This window comes from Oryctolagus cuniculus, chromosome 17, assembly GCF_964237555.1.
Source record: "Oryctolagus cuniculus chromosome 17, mOryCun1.1, whole genome shotgun sequence".
Classification (NCBI taxonomy): Eukaryota; Metazoa; Chordata; class Mammalia; order Lagomorpha; family Leporidae; genus Oryctolagus; species Oryctolagus cuniculus.
Window position 1 is genome coordinate 31,434,661 of NC_091448.1, and position 22,713 is coordinate 31,457,373.

Genomic DNA, 22,713 nt, shown 5'->3' on the forward strand with positions numbered 1-22,713 from the left:
TTTTATGTATGGAACATTTACTTTGATAGGCACAGTGCAAACATATGCTATGTCCAACCACCTTCTCAACTGTAACTGGTAGCATTATTTTTAACCCATTTTACAGATCAGGAATCATGGGTTTCCAGAGTTTATTGGCACTCAGTGGCTGTTACATCATTTAGATGTTGAAACTACCTACTTTATTCAGGGTCAGGTGTGGTCTGCTAGTGGGAAATAAGGAACAAAGGGATCTTTGATTTGCATAAAGTTTTGATCTGCACAGGCATCTAAATCATGCAAGCAACAGAAATCCTGGGTGGGTAGCAGGACGCCTGCCAGGTCATTGCCTGCCCTCCAGGGTGGGAAATAACTTTATAGATCCGTTATGCAATAAATTTCTTAACCGTTTCTGTGCCATGGACCCCCTCTGGCTTTTTGGTGAATTCCCTGGACCCCTTCTTTGAATATGGTTTTTAAATGCACGAATGAAAGAACAGGAGTTACATTGACATACGGTCCTAGCACCTGACCCCTGAGATTGTCAAGTATTTCTGAATTATCCATCCCTCCCTTCTCCTTTCTTCAGAGAGGTGAAGACACCCCCATGAAAGTTTGGGGGAGGTGGGAGAGGGAGGAGAATGGGGGGATGCTGATAAGGTGATATCAGTGTCTTCCTCTTCTTTTCCCCCTTCCCTGTAGAAGTCTCCCCACTTCTCCAACCTCTCTTTATTTTTTCCCAAATCAAGTCCTAAGTTTCTCTAGATACATATCTTTTTTCCATCTCCTGTCTTGTGTTCAGCTCCACCCACTTTAAGGCCCACCCATGGCCCCGCCCCCTAGACCACTTTCATACTACGTAAGTCCCACCTTCTCTCTTGTTCCCTGCCAATCACATGGGGACCTCCCTATCGCCCCGCCCCCGAGCCCACACCAAGCCTGTCGCCGCCGCAGTCCAAGCGGAACGGCCCAGGCTGCGGCAGGATGAAGCCGGCGGCGAGTGGCTTCACAGAGGAGCAATTCCGGGAGGCCTGCGCTGAGCTTCAGCAGCCGGCGCTGGCGGGGGCCGACTGGCAGCTGCTGGTGGAGACCTTGGGCATCAGCATCTACCGGCTGTTGGACCAGGTAGCGGCTGGCCCGCTGGAGGACCGCAGGGGCTGGTGCGCCAGGGCCAGACTCCTCGCCGAGCGTGCGGGGCTGCAGCTGCAGAGCGGTCCGGCCGCGAGGCCCTCTCCAGCACCGGGAGGAGCTCCGCCTGGGGCCCTGCCCGAGAGAGTGCAGTGACTTTGCCTCGGGACGATCCTAGGAAGCTGCGAGGTCATGGGGTTCGGTGTCGGGTCAAGCCCGGCTGGGGAAGCAATTAGAAGCTGATGACAGGGTTAAAACGCGTGTGGGCTGATTTCTAGCCATGCACATGTCTGCAAGGGACGTAGATCCCCTCCCTCTAATGGGCGCCAGCGGTGTATGGGGGCGGGGGAGGGACAGTATCCTAGGGCCTGGAGACAGGTGGGAAAGAACTTTCCCTGCGCTGGATATGCAGAGTAGCTGGGGGTGGGGGGGCAGTGGGGAGTGTGGGGTAGGAGGGGAGGGAGTGTTGCCAAGAAAGGACCTTATGTAACCTTCAGTCATTTTAGTACTTCCTTTCGCTTTCACCTCTTCCTTCTAAATTGCTCTTAATAACTTGGGTCTGAAAGTTCAGGCAGAAAGAGTAAGTCGAGGTGTAGGAGGAATGGAGCTGGCTGTGAAGCAACTCCCCCCCCCCCCCACGCCCAGGGGGCTTGGCCTACAGAGCAGAGCCGAGTAGGCGAGCAGGTAGGCAGTGTTGCCCCAGGCTTGTCGCAGGAGGCTGGTCATTGGGAAGTGGGTTAGCAGTCAGCCACAAGTAATGAGAATGAAACAAAGTTTCCTGGCATAGAGGCCGATTGTTGTAGTGTTTCAGCAGGGAGAACCCGTAAGGTTCACCTGTTTCAACCTCAGGTTTCCTTGATGGAAGAAAAATGCCTAGGGGGAAAGTGGCTCTGGGAAGGGGCACCGCAGAAGTGGTAGCAGAGGGAGGATTGGAGAACTCGTGGTCTTATGGGTCGTGTTGTCCGCGTGGTTGCTTTTTAAAGCAATTGCATTTTGGTTTTCATCAAGTGCTGTATTTTTGTATTTTCAAAGAGCAGGTGTGCATTTTCGATAGTTAGAATTTGTTCATCTGTTGCACAGGAAGAAAAACCCTGCCTCGTGTTGTTAGGAGGTTCACATCCAGTTTCTGAGATGTGTGTGCAAGTTTCAGAGTTGCCTCCAACTCTGCAGGACCCAGGACAGCCACCCACCAGGAAGCATTATCCTCTCGCAGATTACACTGTTGCTGAGGTTGAGCAATGCTGCTCTAAGTCAATGGGGGTGATGGTGAAGAAATGCATACGTGTTTGCTTTGAAGATCGTCCACTCACACACCCCCCACCACCACCACCAATTACAGGGACAGTGGGGCCTGCTAATTTGAATTCTTATGAATTAATAGGGCAGGCCTTTCTGTCAGAGCAGAGCGAATACTGGATGTTGGGGAGCTGTCATATTTGCTTTACATATTTGCCTTGTACAAAGGTGTTATGTTTGGTAGGCACCATTGATCTGATTCACAATAAAAACTACACTGGGTCCCTGCCATTTCAGGGACATTCATCTCCTAATAATAATTATCATTTTGGTGGTGCACTTGTTTGTATTTTCACCTAAAATTTTTGGGAATGTGAAGAACTTCCAGGAGTTTTCCTAATTGTTCTCAAATGCGTCCAGAGGGATGTGTGTCTCCCAAGTGCCCTGTGGAAACACAGGCGTGGCAGTCACTCACTCGACATACCCTGGATGTCTGCTGTGCAGCAGGGTCTTTGGATGTGACGAGATGAACAAGAAGCTGACAATCCAGACCAGGCAGAGGTGCTTTCTCAGTGTAACTTGGACACCTTGGTTCTGCAAATGGACATGTTATCTTCTCTCTGTCTCTTCCATTTTTCTTATCAGCCGCACCAAGGCATTGGCTGAGTTTTGTGGATTCAGTTGCTCAGGTGTATCTGACACCTGGCCCATTTCCTTCCCTTTCCTTTACCTTTGCTGCCTTGGGCTCTCAGCACCTGTCACCTAGAATTGCAGTGATTGCTTAGCCAGTCTCTTGGCCTTTCCCTTCTCTCCTCCCCTCTCTCCTACACATCGCAGCCCAATCAAGCATCTGAAAGAGAGCCTATGATATTATCGCTGTCACCTCAATGGCCTATTAATTGAAGAATTAATAATAAAAAGCATGGAATTAAGTAGCACTTATTGGATGCTTTTTATAACCCAAATTTGCAGATATTTTTAAAAGCATTTATTTATTTATTTTCATCCGAGAGAGAGAGAGAGAGAGAGAGAGAGAGACATGTGTCTTCCATTTGTGTTCACTCCCCAATGCCTGCAATAGTCAGGCCTAGGCTAGGCTGGAGTCAGGAGCCTATAAGTCAGTCAGTATCTCCCACATGGGTGGCTGCGGCCCAAGCACTTGGACCATTATCTGCTGCCTCCCAGGATGCATGAGTAGGAAGCTGGATTGGACTTGAACCAAGCACTCTGATACGGGATGTGCATGAGCTAAGCAGGAGCTTATCCTGATGGGCTGCAACACTTGCCCTCATGTTTTGCAGTTACTATCCTCACATCAAGCCTCTGATAAATAACTATGATTATCATCTTTTTACTTGTATGGAAGCAAATGAAAGATTAAGTTCATTTAAATTAACTGGTCCACATAAAACCCTACATGGAGAGTTTGCAGTGGGTCCAGTGCAATGCTGTGGCTCTCAGGTGCAGTGTGCCCCTGAAGGTCTTAGTCATAAAGGTATAAGCATTGAGGGCTCTGACTGCGCTTTCCTTGTCACTGTGCAGCACCAACGTGGCAGCTGATTGCTCCACACATTGCCTCCCACATTCAGCATCAGCAGTGGCCAGTCTGAGCTGGGGCTCTTATTCAATAGGTCATGAAAGGAAGATGGGGAAAAAAACCAAAGTTGGGATCATGATTGACATGATGCTGGAACAAAATTGTTACATTTGGAAAAGACTGAAAAGAGTTCAGAGGCACCCAAAAGAGTTGTAAATGTAACAAATAAAGCATTTTAAAATTATAAAATATTGAGTACACAAATGATTCTGAATCCTGTTCTTAAGCAAATGGGTGCTTTTGACATACAAAATTTTGCTGTATTTTTAATTTTCCTTTTTCTATTGAGCGACAAAGTTTAGACTTGGAGTGTTTCCTCGAAGCCATTCTTTGCAACGCTGTCATCTTTGACTTTTTTTCTTCCTCTGCCTAGTCTATTTCCTTTTCTTCTCTTTTCCTCCCCATGTTGAAATGGAAATAACTTACCTTTTCACAGTGCTACAATTTTTCCAAAATGCTACACATATAAGTTTTCATTTATCCTTAAACATATCTGGCAGATAGGCAGCAATGGGCTTGTTATCTTAATTTATTGATGGAAATAAGAATCAGGGTATAAAAAGTGAGCCACCTAAGACCTCATAACTCGTACCTAGCATGAACCAATCTACTTTGATCAACTCAATGCCAAGTTTATATCTTCTTTCAAGGCAAAAACTAAATTCTTTTTCTGGAGGCCAACCGAAGCTAGTCCGAGGCTGCCATGTGACATGGTTGGAATCAGGTGGTCCTGGATTACAATCTCAGCCCTGCTCCACTCTCATTTATTCATGCAGGACATATTATCCCCTGCCTCCCACATGCAGCTACCCTCTCAGACAGTGGGGATAAGGGCTGCATGAGAAGGCTGGAGCTGCTGTTCAGAGTTTCTTGAGCATCGGTCATAGTCATTGATGAGATTCAGCCCACAGTACAGTGTTAAATGTCCAGTGAAAATGCTATGAAAGTGGAATAAAGGAATAGAGAAATAGCATGGCAAGAGTATCCAAGGGTGGTGTGATGACATCTGTTTGAATTTTTAAAATTTTATTTATTTGAGAGGGAGGAGGCATGGCTCCCATCTGTTGGTTCACTCCCTTAAATGCCCACAATGGCTGGGACTGAAAATGGGAACCAGTAATCCAATCTAGATCTTCCATGAGAGTGCCAGGAATCCAACTATTTGAGCCATCACTTAGCAGGGAGCTGGAGTCAGGAGGCAGAGCTGGGAACTGAATCTAGGTATTCCGATATAGGATGCAGGCATCTTACTCACTAGGCTAGACACCCCCTTGTGATGTGTTTTAGATAAGGGGGTCTGGAAAGCCCCTCCCAGAGTAACATCTGGGTGGAATACAAGTGAATTGAAGAACTGAGTCATTGCAGACATCTGGAGGAGAAACGTACCAAACAGTGTCTCTCAAAGCTCAAACACATTTGAAACACCTGGGGTGTTATTAAAAAAGGACACCAGGCCCTACCCTTGAGATTCAGATTTAACTGGCCCAGTGTGGGGCTTGGGTGACCTTTTGAAAGTGAGCAATGTTATTGCCTCCACTTTTGTGTGTTTGAAATTCTTCACAATTAAATTGTGTCTGTGTGTGTGTGTGTGTTTGCTCTGTGCTAAAACTTCCCAGGAGATTCAGATGAGCATCCTGAACCCCACTTAGCAGCTGGGCGAGCTTGGTCATTACTTCTTCATTTGGGAGCCTTGACTTTCTCGTTTATAAACCAAGGGCAAAACTTACCTTCCAGGGTTGTTGAGCGGATTGAGCGAAATGATATGTTGCAAAATTGTCTCACGCTTGGGTGTTCATTAAAATCACCTGCAGAGTCAGTTAAAATTCAGTTGAAACCCTGCTCCCAGAGTTTCTGATTTGGTGGAACTGGAATAGGATTTGAGAGTTAGTAGATGTAGCCAGCTCTCCGTATCTATGGATTCCACAATTGTGAAGTCAATATGCTCAGACTGAAAAGATTTGGAAAGAAAAAAATGCATCCGTGCTGAGTATACACAGACCTCTTTTTTCTTATCATTAGTCCCTAAACTATATAACAGCTATTTATATAACACTTATATTGTATCAGGTTCTATAAAAGTTAAAATATACAGGAGGATTTAAAGTGGGTCTGTATGTATGCAGATACCATACATTTTCTATAAGAGACTTAAGTATCCGTGGATTAAGTTCCTTATATTACTGGAGAGTCCTGGCACCAATGTTCCAATGTTCCATTCCGCTGAATGATCTCTCTCTCTCCTCTCTGTAGTTTTTGTTTTTTATATTTTCCAATTATAAACTTTTTTTTAGCCAGTTGCTGAGTGGTGCTGAAGCTGCTGGTCCAGTGCCCATGCTTTGAGAGTATGGAAGATGCCCAAGAGAGCTTTGACATTGAGAGGGAAAGGCAAAGGTCAAAGAGGTCCCCAGGAGATGAGAAACCACTCAACTGAGAGGTGGCAGGAAGAAACCAAATATCTCAAAAACAAAAGCAATATCCATTGAAAGGTTCACTTGCTCTGATTTTTAAATTAGTGGCCACATGAGAATCCCCGTGGTCCCCCAAGTAGGGCTGAGTGGTTCGCCAAGGCAAAGGGCCAGGAGTTACTTAGGAAAGCTTCTCCTGTGATCTGCAGTCAGGTCTTGCAGGACCTTTGGGCTGCATTGTCACTGTGCCACTAACTACTGCCCCAGGCCCTACGTGGTGTGAAACTGGCACACAGGGGTTCCCAGCATCAATTTGGATCAAGTAAATATTGGACTGAGACGATCTGGCTGATGGCTGACTTATTAAGTTTTTAGTTCTCAAAGCCTGGCACTGTGAGAAAGGACTGCCTAAATGGTGCTTTTGTTCTTTACTAGGTCTTCTCGTCAAAGAGATTGGTGAGAAGCAGATAGCAGTTTCCCAAGGACCATTCTTCCCAGTGCTGTTGACTGAGTACTGTTCTCAAAGCCCAGCATTACTGCAGAAACGCTGCATTTGGGTGGACTGGCCTTAGGGAAAAGTTGGTAGGCAGGAGCGAGCATAGATCCAATGCAGCAAAGGACTGCTTTACCTCTGCACGTGAGAAGCTGCCACTTTGCTTTTCCCAAATGGGATTGAAATGCAGGATACATTAGGAGCTGCTCTTACTATAGACCTATTCTGCCCCCTTTTCCCATCCTCTGGTTACCAGCGTGATTGACAGGACAGTTGTGGAACCCATTGCAACTTACAGAGCCGCATTTTACTGGGGGCCTGTCTGAAAGCTGTCCATTTGTGTGTGCATTCTTCTGCTTCCAGCTGCAAAGGCCAGTTCTTGCTTCTCTTCCATCTCCCCTAAGTGCACAGCTGGAGAGGTGTGGTAGAGCCCAGTTCCTCTCTCTCCTCACTTCTCCATCAGGCTTAGCACGTGGGTGTGAGGCTCTGTGAGAATGCTGGCCCCCAAGTTTTGATTTGACAGAGGGTGGAGAGAGGGGTGAATAGGATGCCCTACTTCTGTCTCCAGGGATAAGCCACGCATTGCCTTCTCACCTTGTGTTCACCAGATTCCTGCGTGGAGTTCATTGGAGGTGGTCATTAATAAAGTGAAATGCTTATTTTCATTCCACCTTGGGACCCTTTTCAGGGAAGGATGTTCTGAATCTCTAGACATACTACCTAGCCAATGCCTGGGGGGTTCCAGGGGTGAATCGGTGACAGGATCAGGAAAATTGCCAAATGGAAGTTCTTAACTTTTTAAATTTGCTTTTTCTGGACATGTCTCATCATCTTGAAGTCTTGGTGTCCTTGTCTGAAAAATAAATTCCCTGGTGGCTTATTCCTTACAGTCTCACCATGTGGATTAGTAGGATCATCTATGTGAAGCACTCCATTGCATTCCTGGCATTTCAGTAAGTGCTCAGTCTGTGTTAACTATCACTATTCCGCAACCCTCAGAGATGAGACCTACACCATTTCTTTAGCGACATCTCAGATGTTGAACCACATCAGTCAGCTGCCTTCTTCACATTAGTACGTTGGTACATGCTGTCCAGTAGCAGCTGCAGAATTTGACTGCTTTACTTTGGTGAAAGGGGCTTCCTTTTCATACCAAGGCAGCTGATGACTTGCCGCAGAGTGGCTGAAGTTGGCTGGCTTCCCCAGACCTACGCGGGGGAGGCTCCCTGTCCTGCTGAGGAATAGAAATGAGCCCTTCTGTGAGAGGCAAAGAGAACTAAATTCACACTCAAGGGTGCATTCACAGGAGTAGAGAAGTGTGATTCATCTAAGGCTGCCTTGTAGTTGGTGATGTCGATGCAGACAAACACCTTAATTTGAAGGGAATGAGTGGTGCCTTTCTCTAGCTCCGGTTGGGGGATTGGGTGGAGGTCTGGCATCTACAGATTACTTGTATGTAGGGATTGCAAATGTCAGTTGCAAACATTATAGCATCTTGATATTTCTCATATGTAATTGCTTGTCATCTTTTTCAGAATTTATTCTGTTTAGGACAAAAAAGTGTACTGTTGGCAAAAATATTTCTTGAAGTACCTTATGAATGCAATGGCAAACAAATCGCAGAACTGTTTTCAGGCGTCATTGCTGAGAAAACAGAACATCTTGATGTTTAGACAACTAGCCAGAATAACAATGTCGCAAAAATTAGTGATAATTAGGAACAAATTTCCTAACCATAAGTTCCTTCCTTCGCAGCCTCCATTTTTCATTTATGTGGTGGAACGAATCATGCTTACATCACAGAATTATCACAAGTATTCATTACCAAGCATGCTGTCCAACTTAGAGCAAATACCCCAGAGACACTGGTTTGCCTAAAATGTACATTACATTACCGTTTATAATTTTCAATTCTTTAATCTTGAAAGTGTCGATTATCATCTACTTTATTAATGAAAATGATATACAATATTTGCTAAGTTCTTATTATGTGTACCCATGATAAAACTTCAGAAGAATTTTCTGAGGGGCCAGTGTCAATTGTCTTTCTCTCCGTCCCAATTCTAGCTGTAGGCCTCAGGCAAGTGATTGAGTCTTACTGAGCTTTGTTTCTTCATGTGAAAATGAAAATAACACCAACTTCTCTATCCACAGCATGCATTTAATGATTACTGATTGCATGAGATGATGACCTTAAAACTGTATAGAAATTGGACTGTTCTAAGAAACAATTACTAGTATCAATGAAAGAATGTTTCCCATTTAGCAAAATGATTGGAGAAGTCTTTCAAATGCAGACTGCATGACTGTTGAAGTGACAGCTGACAAGTAGCCCTGGGAAGCACATTTCAAGCTACAAAGTCAAGTAGAAGCCTATGCTTGACTTCTTAGGGTCAGGAATGCAGCAGATCCCAGAAAATTATGTGTAGAAAGAAAATTATGTGTAGAAAGAAAACAGTATGAGTGGAGTTTAAAAAGTTTGTGGAAAAATGGTACTGCACCCACGTGGGAGACCAAATGAAGCTCCTGGCTCCTAGCTTTGGCCCAGCCCAGCCCTGACTGTCATGGCCATTTGGGGAGTGCACCAGTAGATGGAAGACCTCTATCTCTCTGTCTCTCCCTCTTTCTCTATAACTCTGCCTTTCAAATAAATAATAAAATAGCTCTTTCTTGAAAAAGACTTTATTTTGGTGCAGTACATTTTTTAAATCCATGCATAGCTTTTTTTCATAATTTGCCTTTTCCAAAAACTTTTTGAAGACTCCTTATAATTTCTATAACAGAGTATATGACATTTTCTATATCATTGTGCAGAATTAAAAGTTAGGCTTCAATGTAATATCTATTAAGGTATCCATTATCTGATCCTTGACAATGACAATTCATTTTAGCAATGCTTCTATGTACTTCTGTACTATTGTAACAAATTTATACATAATCAAATTTCCTTGTGAATATTCATAATTTTAATCATCACTGTTCTGGCTGTCTACTTCTTTGCTTTAGAGTCACGTGAAATAAAAACATCTGGACTTAAAGGAGACTTTTTAAAAAAATTTTATTTATTTATTTGAAAGGTGAGGTTATAAAGGTAGAGGCAGAAAGAGAGAAAGGGAGAGAGAGAGAGAGAGAGAGGTCTTCTATCTTTCCGTCTGCTGGTTCACTACCCAAATGGCCACAATGACCAGAGCTGCGCTGATCTGAACCTGGAGCCTGGAGCTTCTTCCAGGTCTCCCACGAGGGTGCAGGGGCCCAAGGACTTGGGCCACCTTCTACTGCTTTATTTCCCAGGCCATAGCAGAGAGCTGGATTGGAAGTAGAGCAGCCAGGGCTCAAACCAGGGCCCACATGGGATGCCGGCACTGCAGGCGGCGGCTTTATTCACTATGCCACTGCACCGGCCCCTAAAGGAGACTTTTATTCAAGTGATTATTTTGAGGAGTAGGGGAAGGGAATATTGCAATAGGGACATTACTTTGTCCATAAGATCTACGAGTGGCCGGCGCCGTGGCTCAATAGGCTAATCCTCCACCTGCGGCGCCGGCACTCGGGGTTCTAGTCCCGGTTGGGGCGCGGGATTCTGTCCCCATTGCCCCTCTTCCAGTCCAGCTCACTGCTGTGGCCCGGGAGTGCAGTGGAGGATGGCCCAAGTGCTTGGGCCCTGCACCCCATGGGAGACCAGGAGAAGCACCTGACTCCTGGCTTCGGATCAGCACGGTGTGCCAGGCCGCAGCCCGCCAGCCGCGGCGGCCATTGGAGGGTGAACCAGCGGCAAAAAGGAAGACCTTTCTCTCTGTCTCTGTCTCTCTCACTGTCCACTCTGGCTGTCAAAAAAAAAAAAAAAAATCTACGAGTATCTGGAGAGTGAGTTAGTGAGTTATGACACAAGCAGCAGTGGATTGGGAATACTTTGTCTGAAGCCAGCCAGCCTGTTCTCTGTAGGGGCTGGGTGCTAGCTCAACTGAGTGGCCCACAGGTCAGGGAAGAAAACAGAACAGTTCAACAAGTTTGATTGGCAAGCATTTTGTTCTGACTGATTCATGCAGACAAGAAGCTCAGGGAATTTTGAGTCTGTGCCTCACATCGCCATAGGTAAACAAGAGGTGTATCCATGAGTGTTACTGCAGTTGTATGAAGAATGGCAATTCTTTGCAGTAGGCTTTTTATGGAATACAAAGGATGGTGGATTTCTTAACCTGTAGTGCTTTTCCAGGATTATAGGGTAAAATTATAGGTTAAAATTCAACATTGTTAGCAAGGACCACTTGATCAGTTAGGAGTGCTTTTGGCTGCAAGTAATAGAAAAGTGGACTAACAATGACTTAAATGGAGAGATGTTTGTTTTTCTCACCTAACAAATTGTTCAAAGGTCTACAGTTGCTGGCATTGGTTTAGCTGATCAATGATGCTAAGACACTCTTTGAATATTTCTACTCTGCCTTCTTTTTTTTTTAACTTTTATTTAGTAAATATAAATTTCCAAAGCACAGTTTATGGATTACAACGGCTTTCACCCTCCATAATTTCCCTCCCACCCGCACCCCTCCCATCTCCCGCTCCCTCTCCCATTCCATTCACATCAAGATTCATTTTCAATTATCTTTATATACAGAAGATCGATTTAGCATATATTAAGTAAAGATTTCATCAGTTTGTACCCACACAGAAACACAAAGTGTAAAATACTGTTTCAGTACTAGTTATGGCATTACTTCACATTGGACAACACATTAAGGACAGATCCCACATGAGGAGTAAGTACACAGTGACTCCTGTTGTTGACTTAACAAATTGACACTCTTGTTTATGGCATCAGTAATCTCCCTAGGCTGTAGTCATGAGTTGCCAAGGCTATGGAAGCCTTTTGAGTTCACCAACTTCGATCTTATTCAGACAGGGTCATAGCCAAAGTGGAAGTTCTCTCCTCCCTTCAGAGAAAGTTACCTCCATCTTTGATGACCTGTTCTTTCCACTGGGATCTCACTCGTGGAGATCTTTCATTTAGGGTTTTTTTTTTTTTTTTTCCCCAGAATGTCTTGGCTTTCCATGCCTAAAATACTCTCATGGGCTCCTCAGCCAGATCCGAATGCCTTAAGGGCTGATTGTGAGGCCAGAGTGCTATTTAGGACATCTGCCATTCTATGAGTCTGCTGTGTATCCTGCTTCCCATGTTGGATTGTTCTCTCCCTTTTTGATTCTATCAGTTAGTATTTGCAGACACTAGTCTTGTTTGTGTGATCCCTTTGACTCTTAGACCTATCAGTCTGATCAATTGTGAACTAAAATTGATTACTTGGACTAGTAAGATGGCATTGGTTACTCTGCCTTCTAATCTTCGCTGCTTCTTGGTACCAAGGAAGAAAGACATCTTTTGTTTTTTTTTCTGATAAGTTTATCCAACACATGAAATTGACTAATTTATAAGCACCAACATAATCCTTTTATCATTTGAAGTATAGCACACTGAATGTCCTATAAATGGGGAATTAAAAAACATTCTAGGATTTTTTATTCTAGGTATGGAAATTGAGCCATTTTTACAGAAAGTTTTCAGAAGGAGCTTCAGGGAAATTCAGAAATCTTCTGAGTAAACTTACTTGGAGTCATTAAAGCAAAAGCTAGCAAGATTGGGAAAACATGTCAAATATTATAAAGCATTTATGTGTCAAATTTTGAAGAGATCTTACACATCAGTAATAAAAACTTTGCTCAAATGAAACTATGAATTATGCTTTTCATACCAAATTGTCCACACAACGGCATACAATCCTAGTAACATGATATTTTGCTATTGGTTATGATACATACTTGGTCCATACTTTCTTAAAGCATTTCAAAAAATACAAAGGGTCTTCAAAAAGTTCTTGGGCAATGTGTGTTATGAAAAAAGTATGCATGGATTTCAGGGTTTTTGTGTTTTTTTTTTCACCAAAAGAAACTTACATATTTTAATTCCACTTTAATGAATGTTTTGAACTTTCCTTGGAAATAGAGCTCTAAAATGTTAATGCATTTACCCTGAAATTCATCTAGAAGGAAGTCCTCTCATAAAAAATGATTAGAATTATGGACCCAGTGTTTTTACAAGCATGATTATTCTGGAAGTATTTACTCTCATCAAAATATCTGTGAACATAATCTTAGTAGAATAATTAAACTAGGTGTGAACTCTTCATCACCTCAATATAATATTAAGTTAAAAATAAAAACACACACTGTTTATACCATATTATACCCGTTTTGTAACACATTGAAATGTTTAGTTACGTAAAAGAAATAGTGGCCGGCGCCGCGGCTCAATAGGCTAATCCTCCGCCTGCGGCGCTGGCACCCCGGGTTCTAGTCCCGGTCGGGCACCGGATTCTGTCCTGGTTGCCCCTCTTCCAGGCCAGCTCTCTGCTGTGGCCCAGGAGTGCAGTGGAGGATGGCAAAAGTCCTTGGGCCCTGCACCCGCATGGGAGACCAGGAGAAGCACCTGGCTCCTGCCTTCGGATCAGCGCGGTGCGCCGGCTGCAGTGCGCCGGCTGTGGCGGCCATTGGAGGGTGAACCAACGGCAAAGGAAGACCTTTCTCTCTGTCTCTCTCTCTCACTGTCCACTCCATTGGAGGTTGAACCAACGGCAAAGGAAGACCTTTCTCTCTGTCTCTCTCTCTCACTGTCCACTCTGCCTGTCGAAAGAAAGAAAGAAAGAGATACTGCATGCCAGATGCAATCAGAAGGTATTTGTGGCATTCTTTGTTGTTTTGGCATTTTCAAAATGTCACATATTTTTTATAATTGTAAAAAATCTAATTGAGTGTTTTAAAGGGGAAATGCAAATGAGTATGTTTGCTGAGATCCTTTTTTTTTAAGATTTATTTTTTATTTGAAAGGCAGAGTTATAGACAGAGAGAGGAAGAGAGACAAACAGAACGAGAGGGAGAGAGAGAAAGTCTTCCATCCACTGGTTCACTCCCCAAATGGCTGGAACTGCTGGAGCTGTGCTGATCCAAAGCCAGGAGCCAGGAGCTTCTTCCAGGCTTCCCTCGTGGGTGCAGGGGCCCAAGGACCTGGGCCATCCTCTACTGCCTTCCCAGGTGCATTGGCAGGGAGCCGGATCAGAAGTGGAGCAGTCAGGTGCCCATGTGGGATGCTGGTACCACAGGTGGAGTCTTGACCTATTATGCCTCAGGTTCACTCTTAAACATTCTATGGTTTTTTTTTCTTTTATGTTAAAAGCATTTTTATTTACATGTGACATTTGCACATCTTTATGTGGTACATTGCAATATTTCAACCCATATGCACAGCATGAAGCGATCAAACTGGCATTTGGAGCCTGTGGGCTCCTCCCTTCCAGCTCTTTCTACAGGAGATGATTCACTCCTGTGAGCTGCAGTCACTTCTCTCCAGCTGTGTTTTATCAGTGTTCCTTGTTCCCGCCCCCTGTTGTATGCGTTTTGCTTTCCTAGGACAGTGCAAAAACTGGCCTGGGGTGAGAGGGACTGGGTTATGGAATGAGGCAGATTATTTGGGTATGATGCCTGAAAACTTGGGCAGTAGTTCAATCTTCCTTCTATAAAAAATAGGGGCAGTAGGGGGCAGCGTTGTGGTGTAGCGGGTAAAGCTGCCACCTGTAGTGCCAGCATCCCGTGTGGATGCTGGTTCGAGTCCTGGCTGCTTCACTTCCAATACAACTCTCTGCTGTGGCCTGGGAAAGCAATAGAAGATGGCCCAGGTCCTTGCACCCCTGCACCTGTGTGGGTGAGATCCTTTTTAAAAAGCAGTGGTGGGTGAGAAGGTGTTCTGAGCGGGGAGTTTGAAGAGCGTTTCATTGACAGAGGAGGGGAGGCATTACTGAGCACCTGCTTCACTGACGTTCTGGCATTTCTCAGTTCTGCCGTGAAGGGAGCATTCAACCAACTTCTCTCCTCCCTCTCTCTGTAACTCTGCCTTTCAAATAGGCAAGCAAATCTCTAGATAAAATAAGGGAAATTGTCAAAATAGTTCATTCTAGTGATGCTTCCGTTTTTCTCTTCCTAGAGTGCTTTTTATTCTCTATGCTATGTATAGGATTGAGGTCACTAAGGTTTGCTACGGAATTGGTTGAAGGAAGAAATTTGTCTTAGTCTATGCAGATACACAAAGCTAAATCATGTAAGGTTGGGCATCTTTTTATCATAACATGTAATATCTGTTTTTCTTGTGTTTATAGAAAACAGGGTCCCTGTGTTCTTGAACAAGCTGCTATTTGTTGCCTCTAAAGTTATGAGGAAAATTTGCATGCATGGTTGTAAATATGTGGGCTTGTATCAGTGCTTGCTGTGTTTTCATGTGTGTAGGTGAGAGGGGGCAGGAGGTAGAAGGAGATGTGCCCTCTGAGGCCCACCCTTCTCTCGGGTCATCCGTGATGTGGCAGTAAGTTCAGATATCCTGGTTGTCATTCACTGGTTAGAAACCCTTGTGTGAAGCTACATATTTGTAGAGCCGCGTGGTCCTTAACGTCTGACTTGTGGTTTTCCCTTGCCGGTTACTTCTGTTTACGTCTGAGATTCCTAATCTGGGTTGTGATTATGCCTGGGTTGGGCCACCCGAGCCGGAGGCTTGAAGCTTTAATGTCTCTCAGAGTATTCTCCGTATTTACCCATGACACGGTGTTTCAGAATGTGACTTCAGGCATGAACAACTAGTCATTAACACTGTACTAGCACATCGAAGCAAAGGTTCTTCTAACAATCCATCTTTCTTTGTTTACTTTCCCTATTTTTTAAAAAAGATTATTTATTTGAAAGGCAGAGTTACAGAGAGGCAGAGGGGGGAGAGCAGGGAAGCGGGTCTTCCATCTGCTGGTTCATTCTCCAAATGGCTGCAATGGCTGGGGCTGGGCCAAGCTGAAGCCAGGAGCCAGGAATTTCTTCCAGGTCTCCCATACAGGTGCAGAGGCCCAAGGACTTGGGGCCATCTTCTACTGCTTTCCAGGCCATTAGCAGAGAGCTGGATCAGAAGTAGAGCATCCAGGACTCAAACTGGCACCCATATTGGATGCTTGTGCTGCAGGTGGCAGCTTTACCCACTACACCACAGCGCCAGCCCCTACTTTTGCTTTTACATTAATCTAAGAATCATTGTTTTAATCTTAACAATAGAAGCTTAGGAACCCTGTGCAGTGGCATAGTGGGTGAAGCTGCTGCCTGCAGTGCCGGCATCCCATATGGGTGCCATTTTGAGTCCTGGCTGCTCCATTTCTGATCCAGCTCTCTGCTATGGCCTGGGAAAGCAGTGGAAGATAACCCAACTGCTTGGGCCCCTGCACCCACGTGGATGACCCAGAGGAAGTTCCTGGCTCCTGGCTTCAGATTAGCTCAGCTCTGGTTGTTGCAGCCATTTGGGAAGTGAACCAAAGATGGAAGACCTTTCTCTCTCTCTCTCTCTCTCTCTCTGCCTCTGCCTCTGCCTCCACCTCTGCCTCCGCCTCTGCCTCCGCCTCCGCCTCCTGTAGCTTTGCCTTTCAAATAAATAAATAAATCTTAAAAGAAAAAGTAATAGAGGCTTAAGAGTCAAAATTGTAAGTTGCCATGGTACAGAGAGTGATGTGTGCAGTGGGGTCACTGCTGGTCCAGGACCCTCATGGACAAGGATATGGCTTCACATGAAATCAAGGCAACCCTTGTTGGACTTGGAATCTAGAACTGGTCTCTTTCTGAACAAAAGGAACTAAGACGATCTGAGGCAGACGTTTCTTCCCGTTTTGAGTCCTTTATAAAGAAGCACTTGTTGATAAGTTATCTGTCTTGGAACTGATAAAATACTGTGGTGGGGTTCGTTATGCCTCATGCATATTTAAAAATCTACCCCCCCCCAGAACTTTAGCTGACTGCATGACACCCCTACTTGGATGTCTAATGAGCATTTCAAACTCCAGGAATACCCATGATTCCCTCCAGAGCCCACAAATCACCGCAGAGTTTTCTTTGTCTTAGAAAGTAGAGCTGCCTCCTACCTAGTTGTTCAAACAAAAGCCTCAGAGCTGTCCTTGGTTCTTTCCCTTCCCCAGCAGCCAACTTGTCAGTAATCCCTGGTGACTCTGACTCCAACACACCTTCTCCTTGTTACTTTCACTCTTACTGCCTCCTGGTTCAAGTCAGTGTCATCTTCATCTCTTATAGGGACTATTGCACTTTTTTTTTTAACCCATCTCTTAGTTTGCTTATGATCTGTTTTCTACCAAGCAGCAAGAATGATCTTTAAAAACTATTACTCAGATCTGGTCATTTCTGAACTGAATTCCTAATGAGATCTGGTCATTCACCTGTTTAAAGCCATCCAGTAGTTTTCCATAGCAATAAGAATAAATTTTTAAAGAATAATTATTTTGTATATTTGAGAGGCAAATAGAAAGCAAGAGAAGAGAGAGAAAGAAAGAGAGCCTCCATCCACTGGTTCACTCTCCAAATGCCCACAATAGCTAGGGGAAGGCCAGGGTCAGAGCCAGAAACCGGGAACTCAGTCCAAGTCTCCCATCTGAATGGCGGCTGTCCAACTATGTGAGCCCTCACCTGCTGCCTTCCAGGTTGCTCATTAGCAGGAAGCTAGAATCGGAGGCAAAGTCAGGTCTTGAACCCACACACTCTGATACAGGATGTGGGCATCCCAACTGGCATCTTGACTGGGAGGTCAAATGCCTTCCCTGAGAACAAAATCTTTGCCTCTTAATCTGTTTACCAAGTCCAGTGGTGTCCGTCTCCCACAGCCTTGCTAGCCTTGGTTCCTACCACTCTCTGCCGCCCAGAGTTCTCTGTATTCCAAATTCTTCAGGCATCCTGTTCATCAACCTTAGGGCCTTCCTCTTGCCAGAAACTGGCTTTCTCCATCTTCCTATGGTTGGCTCATTCTTATATTAGAACAAGAGATCCTGATAAATGTTGCCCACCATGGTTGCCTTTCCTGACCCTAGATACCTCCTACTGAATTATCTCCTAATCCTTCTTAATTCCTGTTTAAATTACTTGCGGGCACATGTAGCCGTCCTCACCACGAATGCCTGCCTGAGTAGTACAAGATCCATGAGAGCAGGGGCCTCGTTTGCTTTGTTCCCATTCTGTCACTTAAGGCCACAGAGGAGGTCAGGGTGGCGTGCAGGTCATCCCCAGCCGTTTTTCACCCGGTGTTCAGCTTTCTTCCAACTTGGGAACCAATACATTGTTTCTCCCTGATGTGTTTCACCAGGAAAGTGGACTTTATGAGTATAAAGTCTTTGGTGTTCTGGAGGATTGCTCACCAGCACTGCTTGCAGACGTCTACATGGACTTAGACTACAGAAAACAGTGGGACCAGTACGTTAAAGGTGAGTAATGCCCACTTGTGAAAAAACTAAATGGTAAAATCTATTCTTATTTATTCTACCAATAGAAAGGACTAGAATTAATTTCTACTAAATTGTTCTTCCTTTTAAATTTTGACATGAGTCATTTTTAGACTAATTTATTTGAAAGGCAGAGTGATAGAGAGGGGGACACACACTCACCCCCCCCACACACACACATAGAAGGACATAAAGGAAAAAAAGAGAGAGTTTATTTCCCAAATTTCTCCAACAGCCAGGACAGGATTAGGCTAACAGGAGCTAGGGGGTTCATCTGGGTCTCCCTCGTGCATAGCAGGCACCCAAGTGAGTACTTGACCCATCATTTGCTGGATCCCAGGGGGCACAGGAGCAGGAAGGTGGATAGGAAGTGCAAAGTAGCTGGAACTTGAGCAAGGTACTCCCATATGGGGTACAGGCACCATTAATGGTTGCTTAACCCACTGTGCCACACCACCTATCCTTAAAAAAGTCTGACAGGTACATTTGCTGTCCTTAGTACTTGCTGCTAACATATTCTTAGACCCACCCCACAGTTTGCTCTGGGGACTACTTTGCTCTCATTGCTGTTACTTTCCCATGTGCCTAGGTGGTCACGGAAGGCTTTTAGAAGGAGATGAAGTCTGAGGTTTGTTTTGGAAGTTGAATTAAAGTTTTCCAGGCAGATGAGAATACATGTGTGTGAGGGGATGAGGAAATGAGTGAATTAGGGGCATTCTAGACCCACAGAGTAGCATGAGTGAAGCAGGAAAGCACGAAGCACCCCCTGCAGGATGGCCTAGCTGAACTCGCCATTGCTCTACTGTCAGTACTACAAGTATGGAGGAGGGTCCAGACCCCCGAGTGCCTATCATGGCTACCTGGCCTCAGGTTTTACTCTATAGAGTTATGAAATATGCTAGAGTTCCACCTAGCACTTGGAGTATGACCTTTGCCATCTCTAGCAGAAGGTACTAGAAAAACAGAGTTCACTAGGGGCACATCAAGTCTTTAGGCAGGACTCTTGGTTGCAAGTAACAAAAAGTCAGCTGAAGAGTAAGAAAAGAAGAAAAGAAAAAAGTTTATTGGCTCATGGTGTTGACAGACAGGGGCTTCTGTCTTCTAGGACAGCTGCATTTGGAAACTCCAGTAATTTCCTGCAGAATGTTTCTTTCTCCATCTCTGACCTCTCTTGTCCTCTGTGGTGACCTAGTTCTCTGGCAGATTCCCACCTGATATGTCCATCGGAAGATCCAGGCATAGGTACTAACCATGCAGATAACCCCAGAGGAAAGAGACTCCATGTTCCTAGCAATGGCAGCCGGAGTTCCAGGACTGGCTCTCACCAGCTCAGCCTGGAGCATGGGCGTATACCCTGTGAGCATTCATCATGCGTCTGGGGAACTTTGGGTTCTGAAAGGCCCTTTCTGTTTTGGGAGCAGCCAGACTCTCCCTGGCCCTATCTCCCCAGCTGCCATGGTGCAGTCTCTTGAGCCAGACTCTGCCAACACCATGCACACAGGGCTTCAGTTTGTAAAAGGCCAATGTGAAGAAGCAGACAACAAGCAAAATGTATTGTGTGTGTGTGTGTGTGAGACAGCTAAGGCATCTTGACTTTAGAAGATCCCCTGTTGTTTCCTACCCAGCATCAACAGCTTGTGCTAGGGTGTCTAGTCGAGGGGAAAGAGCAATTTGGCTTTGCTAGAACAATCCTGAGACTGGAAGCTTCCCGCTGGTCCTCCTGGATGTGATGAGTACCTGAGAGCCTTATTGAGCCACTTTTGGTCTGCACTTGCTAGGGTGGCAAACTGAGATTCAGATCAAGAGCCACATCCGTGAATTAATTACCGTGACCATGTCTTACTCATTTTCCAAGCCCTGGAATTACTGCAGCTTCAATCTTGCTTAAACCTAGAGCATGGTGATACCCTGAAGGAAAATTGAAATGCTGATGGGAGAAGGGAAAATCAACTTGGAGCGTGTAAATGCAACCACATATCCATTCCTCCCCTCCCCTCAAGGGCCATTGTGAGCCACCTGTGGCAATAATGGGCTGGCAATTTCTTTAGCCCATGATCTGCTTCCAGTGGGCTTTTTGTTAAAAGCTAAGCTAATCTCCCTCAGCATTTCCTCAAGAACTCTTGGCTACTGCAGTTGCCCTAGCTCAGCTACTTACTGCACAGACTGGGCAGAGGTATGTATGTCACTAGCTTCCTTTATTACCTGCCTCCAAGAAGTGACTACTGTTTGCGTGCTGTAGGATAATGGAGTGAGTATTAAAGGAATATGGTCCCTGTACTGTGGAATAATGTGAAGAAATATGACAGAGAAATAAGAAACATGGGAAAGAGACAAGAAACTTAGTCTTGATACTTGCTAGCATTTAGAGAGGACATTGCTGGTTCCAGAAGCTTCATTACCCATTGAATGCTCTAGACTAAGAGACTGCCTCAGTCTCAGGCTATCTACCTATAGTTTGTCAAGAAACTGAGGGAAAGGTCTCAAAAGCAAAACTATTGGTACTCTAGTGACATCTGGTGGTCATTCTGGTTTTAAAACCTCTGACAATTTATTATTGGATGGTTTCACAAACCTGATGATCTTGTCTGTGTTATATAAAGGACAAGTTTTGGTAGGCTCATTTATTTTTGCTGTGTTTTTCTGTTTTCTAGATTGTAAACAAGGTATCTATGGTAATTGATTTTCCTGACTTTGTAACAGGATAATTCTATGCCTTGGGAGCTAGTGGTTTATCATACCCCAAGGTCATCCTATGTAGGCTTCTTGTTTGTTGCAGCCAGGGACATTTCCAGATGCATTAACTTCTTTTGTTCTCCTTTAGAACTCTATGAAAGGGATTGCAATGGAGAGACCGTGGTCTACTGGGAGGTGAAGTACCCTTTCCCCATGTCCAACAGAGATGTATCCTTTCCACAAAGCACATTGTTCCACAGCCCTCTGTGTTTCTGTGCCTGTCAGCTATCGCCCAGTGCAGGGGTGCTGGAGCTGGTCTCCCAGCAGGAGAGGACAGCATTGTCTTTGATGTTTGCTGAAGCATCTGCTGAAGTGGCTTTGGAGACCTCAGAATGTGATGTCTGGGCCAGACCACATGGAGCACCCATAATTGTGGTCATTGAAGAGCAGTTCATACTTTCTAGCTGCCTAGGACTTGAAATTATTGGACCCAAGAATTGGGGACCCAGAAGGCACTCTTTGTAAGGAATTCTTAACATAGCTTCCTCAATCTACGGGGCAGGAATGGGATCCCAAAGGGTTGGGTTGACAGAGGCATCGAGGTTCTTAGTGATGGAGCAGGCGCCGGCACTCAGGCCCCTACATTTCCTGCTCTCCCCATACCTACTTCTGGTGTCAGTTGACTCCAAGGCCATCCCTCCTTAGCTGTTCACTCTGGATGTTGGAGGTGTGCTGCCCCTTTTCCCCACTTCTTGGCTTATGAGATGAAACAGTTGAATGAAATGTGGGGAAATTTAGCTGGCACTCCAAGGTTCTAAGAAGTCCCCTTCAGAGTAGCCTGGGAAGGTGGAGTGGACATTTGCTGGAGGGCGGGATGGAGTAGGATGACAGACAGATAGGGGAGACTTCACTGCATCACTTCTTCCTTCCATCACAGCAGCTGAATGTTTTACAGTTGAATTTCCATAGGAGATCCTCCCAAGAAAGGCTCTCGTAGAATAAAATAATGTTTGGGAGACATTGAGTTGGATGCTCACTGGGCCCTTTTCTAGCTCTTATATTGTATAAATGTTCATGTTTCTAAATACTCTCTAGAAAGAGAAGGAAAATGGGTGTGTTTGTATGTGTTTTTCTGTTTTGTTTTTTTTTTTTTTTTTTTTTTTTTTTGTGACTGTCCTTGCCTCCAACTAGATTACAAACACCCTAACAGTTTGTTTCTTGGTACAAAAATATCCACATACTGCTCATTTGGGCAGGCATCATTTGCATTTCAACAAATTGTTGATTAATGAATCCTTTAAATGTTATGTGGTTGTCTTAAATCCTGTCACCAACTGTCCCACTTAATAGTTAAGGAAACTGGGGCAAGAGAAGTTGGGGACTTTGCTCAGGTTCACACAGGTAGTTGGTGGCAGAGGCAAGTTGGAGACTCAGGTCCAGCTGTTGGTAATCCTGACAGGTCATGATCTCACCTCTCTGATCTCCCATTCAGTATGCTCAGGAATGGACACTTGGGGCTCCTTGAAGTTCCATTTCATTGGTTTTCCAATGCCACACAGTCCTGTAATGAGTTTCTTTGTCTTTATATAGGGACAACCATTCATTGCCTAATAATGGAAACACATGCTGAGAAGTGTGTCAGGTTCGGCACTCTGTGAACATCCTTGAGTATACTTGTACATACCTACATGGCCTAGGCCAATCACTTGACCTGGTCTCTTGATGCAATCCAAGGACAGTAAACGTGAGACGTAGGAGGTTGTGGTCAGCTTATCACAGCATACTCCTTTACAATAAACTATTTTTGATAAATGAAAGGAGTATGCTCCAAACAACCACAGAAGGATAGTAAATATGTAA

At 44.8% G+C, this 22,713-nt stretch overlaps 1 protein-coding gene across 4 annotated transcripts in view; it reads left to right on the forward strand.

The window, feature by feature from the left end:
- The window catches only part of PCTP (phosphatidylcholine transfer protein), a 184,604-nt gene that overhangs the window by 156,796 nt on the left and 5,095 nt on the right, over positions 1-22,713 (forward strand). The window contains exons 2-4 of one of the 4 annotated variants that reach the window (XM_070060912.1): positions 918-1,104; positions 18,045-18,162; positions 21,002-21,081. In XM_070060912.1, the coding sequence (XP_069917013.1) occupies positions 964-1,104; positions 18,045-18,162; positions 21,002-21,081 (339 nt within the window). In that variant the 5' untranslated portion in view covers positions 918-963. Of the gene's footprint in view, positions 1-914; positions 1,105-18,044; positions 18,163-21,001; positions 21,082-22,713 lie in introns of those variants that run through there. The other 3 variants (XM_008271264.4, XM_002719280.5, XM_070060913.1) reach the window with 3 other exon arrangements.